Genomic DNA, 8,180 nt, shown 5'->3' with positions numbered 1-8,180 from the left:
GGAAAGATGTGAAGTTGCATGAAGGAGTTCACTATCATGTGGGATGTAAGAACATTTCATGGGGGATGTAAGAACACTTCATGTAAGAACAATTTATTTGCTAAGCTAGATTATATGCCCATACTCATATGTATCAGGAGATGTTTTATGAAAGCCGTTCCTGCTAATATCAACAGTCCTATGGAGACATCAGGAAAGAGGCCAGGAATAGGTGTTACTTCTACTCCTGTTCTGTCTTGTGATCATGAGAAAGGTGCTTTTTTCAAAAACAACTATACAAATGATGGATGGAAAAGACTTATTCTGTCATCACCCGTGATCAATAACTACTCAGTGGATGTGTTTCTATAAATTTCTGATTTACCGCTTCAAGATAAACAAGTGTGCACAAAATTCAACACAAGAGGCATGTCTACATGAGACATTTACTGTGCATTGGCCTCATAACACTGTGCAGTAGCATGAAACAGCAAAACCCATGCTACTAGCCTACTATATAGTGTTATGCTAATGCACAGTAAGCATCACCAAATAACTGTGCACCAGTGCTACTGCGCAGTAACTTCAGGTACTGCGAATTTAGTTAGTACTTTATTAAAGAAATACTAAACTAAATACATGCAGTATCTAAGGCGCATTAATGAATGTGTAGATGCACCCACGGGGTCTGAACAATTTTCTTACCTCTGAAGACTCTGGGCTTGGCTTCAGGCAAATAAGGTTCCCCTCCACTGTGAGACTACTCAGTTTGCTACAAAGTCCCAGATACTGAATCTGGTTAATGTCTTCAATATTGTTTCCTTCCAGGTCCAGAATCTCAAGATGATCTAGCAAGCACACTTGGCTCAGGTCAGAAATATTGTTATAGGCAATATAGAGTTCCTAAAAGGAGTAAACAGAGCACATCCATCACAGGCTTTCCCAAATTACATTAACAGTTTGCTTAAAATTTTTTGGGCTATGGGGTATCACATAAATGTAAAAAAAACTTAACAGAATCAATCAGAAGGCTCAGAAACTCACTCAGACATGGTGTTTCCTAGTGCCAACTTAAGTCAATGAGATTATGACAGAAGTGAGTACCATGCTTGACAGTAAGTGTTTTTAGAAGCAGGCCAGTGTTCTAATAAAAAATGAATATGTTGGCGTCTTCACAAACTCCCAGTCAAAGTCCCTTAAGAATAAAAGGGCTACCAGCATAATTATAGGAAGAGAACTATGAGCTAAATTTAGCAAGCCTATAAGAGGATGCTGGAAAATTTGAAGTGATACAGCTTTGCTTACCTTAAGAGAGGTTAAGGAAGAAATTCCATCCAAATCTGTGAGCCCACAACGAGCCATCCATAGGACTTGGAGATGGGACAATGTTGTTCCAAGGTCCCTTGTAAGAGAAACAATTCAGGTTCTTATTTAAATGGACAAATAAACTTAAGAAACATTTTCATTTTCCCTACATGCTTTCATGCCCTAGGTCGTCAGTAAGTTGGAAATATTATGGAAAACAGGTGACTCTCAGAGGTAAAGAGTGAATAAAGTTGTATAATGAACTGCCCTATTCCCATCTCTTCCTGCCCCTCTTCCCTTCCCCAGTTTACTTCTCAAATTGCAATGCCATCCCAGTTCAAGAAATGTAGTTAAAATTCTGCCAACGATCTTCTCCTGGTTACTTTTCAATAACTCAAAGTTATATAAGAGCTCAAATTCTGTATGGCTGTATTTATATTATGACCATTTCCATCATTTATTCTATGTACACTATCCAAATTGTTACACCTGATTTTAACTACACTAACAAGCCAATCTTTTTGTATGCAACAGTTTATGCAACTGGAAGGGAGAATCATCTCATCCAATAATACTGCTTGGATCAACAGAAACTGGTAATCCTTCCCATTTTATTCTCCCATCCCATTGGCCTAGTAGCAGATGAGTCAGGGATTGATTCTCTTGGTTCCAAACAGTCTGGCCCTAGTCCAGGGAAATACTTAAGCATATGCTTTTAACCTTGTGCACACAAGTTGTCCGATTAACATTGTACCAGTGTACATAGTTACCCAAGGCACAATAGCAGTTCATCAAGCCCAGTGTTTCAGCACCATCAGTCCCCTGTCACATGAAACCAGATATGCATAACACTTAAATATAAAGTGTTACCATATCCCAAAGTGACCCATGTATCACAACCCAGGCTTTCCCCACGACAACAGAGACATCCTCCAGAGAAGAGGGAATCCAGCCTTGGATAATTAAATGTTGGAACAGTTTACCAGCAAGGGTAGTAAGCTCCCATTCATTTAAAGCCCTTGAAATGGGGTTTGGTATCTTTTTACAACAGTGATGCTCAATCTTTTGTTCTCACATGTACACCATGTGATCAAGCCCAGTGTGCTCTGGGATTAGGTCTCATACTGCCCTGTGTGTCTCATGCTGTCCTGTGCTCCCAAATTAGTACATAAGGCCATGCTATTCTACCTGCAGGGATCCCCACCAGTCTGGAAATTTGGCAGCAAGAGAGGTGCCACTGCTCCCCTGCAGCCACATTTTTGGATCCATGGTGAGCCCTGCAGGCTAGATGACATGATGCCAGGGGTTGAGTACCCCTATTTTACAGGATGTGCTTTAATCCAACTTCTGGGAGAAATTCCACAGCAGGGCAACAGGATGTCAGATGGGATGGTTGTTAAGGCCACTTCTAATTGGAGTCTGTGAATCTATGAGTCTTCCTGTTCAGACTCTTCCTTCACAGGTCAAGACAAAATGAGTGTGCCTGCATTGCCCCCAGTATGCTCATAAGAGTTGCAGCTTTACATGAAGATACTAAAATGTCATGTTTGAGAACTATGGCCAGTTGCCTGCATGGATCAGGAATGAAGATTTTTCAAAAAGCACAGTTGGTTAGATGTATTCTGATATGTGTTTTATCTTCCTCTGAGCATCAAAGATTGGCCACCATGGGAAAGAAGACACCAGATTAATGCACTGAGGTGGTATAGAGAATGCTCTTACTAGATGGCTGGCTGGGGTGGTTTGTTCACAAGCTCAGTGTCAGACTGTTAAATTTGGGCTTGGAAAGGAATGTTTCCATAAGTCAGGCAGGAAGGGCATGGACTTTGGATTTTTCACCTTTCTCTGCAACATCAGGTGCTGTTCACTTGCTGGGGTACATGGGTGTTTGTCATCTAATCCAGGGGTTTTCAACCTTTTTTAAGAAGTGTACCCCTTCTGGTGGCAGCAGCCGGATGCAGAGCCGGGGGTGGGGCATTCGGCAGTCACTGCTGCCACCCACCACCCCGCGCCACCACCACTGCCACCCACTGCCCTGTGCCACGACTGCCACCGCTACCTCCATGCCCCAATTTCCCACAGCCAGTCACATGTGCAACTCGATGGGCTGCTGACAGTCCTCACACCCAGCCAATCATGCACCACCCATTAGGAGCCCACAAAGCCACATGTGCCACTGGCCATGGGAAAGCAGCGCATGGTGGTGGATGGCGGTGATAGCAGCAGCCACATGAAAGCTCCCCCCCGCATCCAGCCGGCTGGGCAGCACCAGCTCACGTTCCCTTCTGAACCCAGAAAGGACATAAATGCCCCATTACAACCACCCAGGATCTGCATATAAACATTACAGCAAGCATTTCCTTTGTACATAGTATTGAATTAGACAACTAGTAATTCCAAGGCATCCTTATCGTAAGACTACAGCAAGCATAATATTTACTGAAATGTATTATTATAAACATGAAGCGGGGGCAGGGGGATGAGGACACAGTGAAATTAAAAATGAAGCAACTGCCACCAAATAAAACAACATTCACTGCCTTTAGCAAAACTCCAATGAAGTCAACCCTTCTGGTTATGACTTGCACAAAGAAAACACGTTGCTCATTTCATGACCCATTTACGCACTTATCAGCCTTTCAGAAATGGGTTGTATTATTTTGGTGTGAAAATCTCCTTTTCCCTCCATCAGAAGAAACAGGTGAATAAAAAATGGTTACCTGGAACATTCCCATTTTCATGCTATTGAAGCGAGAACTTCTGTTGCATTCTCCATTTGTTATAGTGACAGGCCAAACTGCAAACACTCTTAACCTGATGCTTTGCTACGTTTTCATAATAAACAAAGTAAGCTTTTTTCCTGTCCTGTGCTTTCCTTTGGAGTGTGTCATTCAAAGAACAACTATGAATTAAGATGATGGATGCTGAGATAAAATAATATATTAATTAAATTGTACTTTTAGACACAGATCTAGGGGAATACGAACATGTCTCTAGTTAGAGCCCTGCTCTTCTACACAGACAGGATCCAGCATATGCACAGAGCTTCATCATCCCCAATGTGAACAATTTGAAACATGATTTTGCCTCTGATGTGTAAAGGGCAATCATTTAATAATGTGTTAGCTAGTCATGGTTAATCTAGCATTCATAGTAGATGCTAAATTATGTATAACACTGTGCTAGCTAAGAAATGCTACCCAGACCTAGTGCATTTTCTTAGTGTTGAGACAGCCATTTTAAAATAAAATGACTCTAAAAAAAGTTCCTATCTTTGAAAAAAAATTAAAAATCTAACTTATTTTCCACAATTCATGCTAGAAAATGAGAGCTGAGAAAGCATTTTCACTCTCTTTCATAACCAACAGACCCAGTTCTTCTAGCACTCATCCTGGGATACGCCAGAACCAGTCTTCAAAACTAATGAGATCAGAACTGGCCTGAGAAAAGAAACGGAGCTCATGTCCTATGCCTCACACTCTTGTGCTCAATACACTGCCAAATGCTACAATGCTTGGGATGTACAGGCTTATAGTGTTTTATTCCTAAAACGTTTCCACTGGCATTAAAAACAATCTGTATTAACCTAAATATGTCTACATATAGACTAATTTTGACTGTCCAAAGCTGCAACGATGACCTCTACTTTAAAAAATAAAAACCTCATTATAAGGTAGGAGAATCTTAGCTAATCATTTTATAACATTCATCCTGATAGCATTCCATGCTCTGCTCTGCAAAGGGAACATAAAACCATGCTAAGTGGCTCTTCAGGGAATACCCTAAACATAGAAGCAGTACAAAACAAGAGTAAGGGTGTCTACACCATTCCCTCCATGCAGACCTGAAGGTAGAAGGATACCAGAGAATGATTCAGGGTCAGAAGGGGATTGACCACTGCACATTTTCCCTTTTTTGACCTGCAGAACAATGAGACTCAAGGAGAATTCTAATGAATGCCATAAGGTCGCGTTATCTGCAGCTCAGAATTTGGCCAAGGTAATTTTTATCTTATTCCCGCAACAGTCTCCAGTCTGAGAGGCTGTTGTAGCAAGGCACATCTGCAAATATTTTATTTCTGGGCTAACAAAAGGAGCATTTGGAAGGGTTTGAATTGTGTTTGCAATAAGACACGCAGGCGAGTTGAATCAGAGAAATTCTCCTATTAAATAATGCACAGTAATTCCCACAGAGAATGTTGCCGAGTAAACTGCCCCTGACAAGACAATGGTGTGCACCTGCACCTTTAAATATAGTTCTACATTATTTTTGGCTGTTTGGAAATTAAGTTAAAAGGTTGGCAGAGACAGAAGTGCTTCCTCTGGGACCTGCTCCACTTGGAATGTACACTTTTCAGGGGGTTAGAGACTCCTGGGAAAGGCATGAGCAGCATGTCTTGATTGCTGTGTGTGTTTGTGTATGTGTTTTCATTTATTTTAGCAAACTCAACCTGAATAATGGCAATTCATCTGGAAAAAGGAAAAAATGCATTCTAATCAAAATTTATTAGGAGGGAAAAAAATCATTACCGCAATAATTTGAGTGTGACACCAGACCCCCACATTTTTGTTAGGAAACACAGTGCTTATGAAGATAATGGGATTAAAGAATATGTTGAGTATTTAGAGATAGCAATCAGAGTCCCGTTGGGCTAGGCACAACACAGAAACATAAGGAAAGGGCAGTTCTTGTCCCAAAGAGCTTGTAATTTAGGTAAATTCTTGGGGCCAGCTGCTAACCCTAATTACTGCATAATATATGAGTCCTGTGTGAAAACTGAGTTCCACAAAAAGGCAGAGGGGTTTTTGACAGCAAGGAAACATGACAGATAAGAGCTGTAGTGAAGAAAGCTGGTGACATGACAGTAAGTGAACAGGCACCCACCAAGGGACAACTGTTAGGGATGTGCAACAAATAGCAGGACCTGGGAGGATGAGAATACCTTGCTATGGGCCACCACACCCTGTTCATATTTCTAATGGACAACCTGTTCCTAGTGGACAACTGTCCTGACTGCCACAGGTGACACTGATTCATAGGTTTGTTGGCATTCTTAGCAAAAAGGCCAAGGTACTTATAAGTGGTTCTTCCAAGGCAGATTTAAGACTCTGGAAGCGCTGTGTGTGGGAAGCTGGCACTCCTGCTGCTGCATATGCTGTACCTGTTACATTCATGAACAAGGGACAACAGTCCCTAGGGCTGTCACACCAACACCTTTTAGAAGCAAATTATTTCCCATACAGGCCACTGGGCATGTTTGTTTGACGAGGATGAACTGCGTTCTGAATTGTGCTGTTTACTATTCAGACATACACAAAAACTTCTGCTGAGAAACCTCTGTGTGTGTGCGTGGCATGCACACGCACACACTTTGCCTTATTCACAAGGATTGAGGAATTCAATAAAGCACTATTCACAAAAGCAAACAAATAGAACTGTGCAACATCTGTGCTCTGATTTTCTCCATGTTTGACTGTCTGATCAGTCTCATCCATCTAATACAAAACATCTAAGCCAATCAATTTGCAAGCATATTGCTCACTGAATCCTCATGTGTGAGACTTCTAACATATTTGAGACTGATGTTCTCTTAATTTTTAGAGTTCAACCTAAAGATGAATATACTAACAAGCCAATTTTCAGCATTTTAAAATATTGGCTTGCAGGAATCGCCTCTGATCTATAGAGCTCAACTTGGATTTATTTAGGGGCATAGCGTACTAACAACGATCTGAGCTTCAGGATACAATGGTTTAGTTGTAGAGATACCATATTCTCTCTCATACTGTGCACCTCCAAATAAGGCTCACCTTATTTTGGGAAAAGCTCACCTTGTTTTGGGGAAAGCAACAAAAAAAAAAGAGAGATTTTTCCAAAGTTATGGTTGCAAAGAGCAAGAACAGAAACTAATCTTAATCTTGCTCACCCTCCCTTTCCTGCTTAACCAAAGCTGAAACCCTAGCTGTTGCTGAACACTAGTCTTTAGGAGTTGAAAAGAGCTAAAATGCTGCAAGGCTATGAAATAGGAAAAGAGTGCCCAAAAGTAGCTAAAAGGTAGAAAAACTGCCAGAAGAAAGTTAGATTGATTAATGGAAAATGAAGACCATTCAAAAGGAGAGAGAATTATTAACACTTGTGGAGTGAACAGTGAACCATTAAGTCTATTGACTCAGCTGCCTAACTAGAAATGCCACTGCTACTGTGGGAGGAAATCAAGGAAAGGTGATTCTCTTCTGGGGAAAAAAAAAATCAGCTTCCCCACTTAAGACGTGCACCCTAATTTTGGGGGGGCTGATTTTTCTGGGAAAAGTAGGTGTAGTATGCAAGTCAATATGGTAAAAGGCTGAAAATTGTATACCTGATGGGGGTGTGTGTGTGTGTGTGTGTGCGCATGTGTGCGTGTATGTTCCCCTTACTTTGTTAAATCTGTGAGACAGATCTCAGCTCCTCATGTGCTGGCAGTGTTCCTTTGCCATCAAAGAGACTCTAAATATCTACAAAGATCTGTCCACACAGATCTGACTGTAGAATTAAAGTCTTACTGCATATTTTGTTTGCCCTTTAATTATACAAGGGGGTTTCAGAAGCTAACATCAAAATTGCTGCTCATGCTCCATGTATGCAACAAAGTGGGTGTGTCTATACGTGCACTTTGATACACATTAGCCTATTTTGCTGCACCTTAAAGCATCACATAAAAAAACATGCAATTACACCAGTGAGCAGTAAAATAGGCTACTGCTCATTAAGCATCACTTAAAAATCATGTGCTTTTGGTATTGCACATTAGGGCAGCCTAATGCTTATTTATTTAGTACCTCACATGGGAGGTACTACATTTAATGCACATTAGGAAAAGCACATTAATGCATGTGTAGACACGCCCAGTGGGAAAC

At 41.1% G+C, this 8,180-nt stretch overlaps 1 protein-coding gene across 1 annotated transcript in view; it reads right to left on the bottom strand.

Moving 5' to 3' along the window:
• Nucleotides 1-8,180, bottom strand: part of LRRC56 (leucine rich repeat containing 56) — a 130,260-nt gene that overhangs the window by 39,565 nt on the left and 82,515 nt on the right. The window contains exons 7-8 of the mRNA XM_025198538.1: nucleotides 1,285-1,381; nucleotides 685-882 (exon numbers count right to left, since the gene is read on the bottom strand). Of these exons, the coding sequence (XP_025054323.1) occupies nucleotides 685-882; nucleotides 1,285-1,381 (295 nt within the window). The remainder of the gene's footprint in view (nucleotides 1-684; nucleotides 883-1,284; nucleotides 1,382-8,180) is intronic.

The sequence above is a fragment of the Alligator sinensis genome, unplaced genomic scaffold, assembly GCF_000455745.1.
Source record: "Alligator sinensis unplaced genomic scaffold, ASM45574v1 scaffold907_1, whole genome shotgun sequence".
In the NCBI taxonomy this organism is placed as follows: domain Eukaryota; kingdom Metazoa; phylum Chordata; order Crocodylia; family Alligatoridae; genus Alligator; species Alligator sinensis.
The sequence above is the reverse complement of the archived record's forward strand: the minus strand, read 5'-3'. Positions and strand labels throughout refer to the sequence as shown.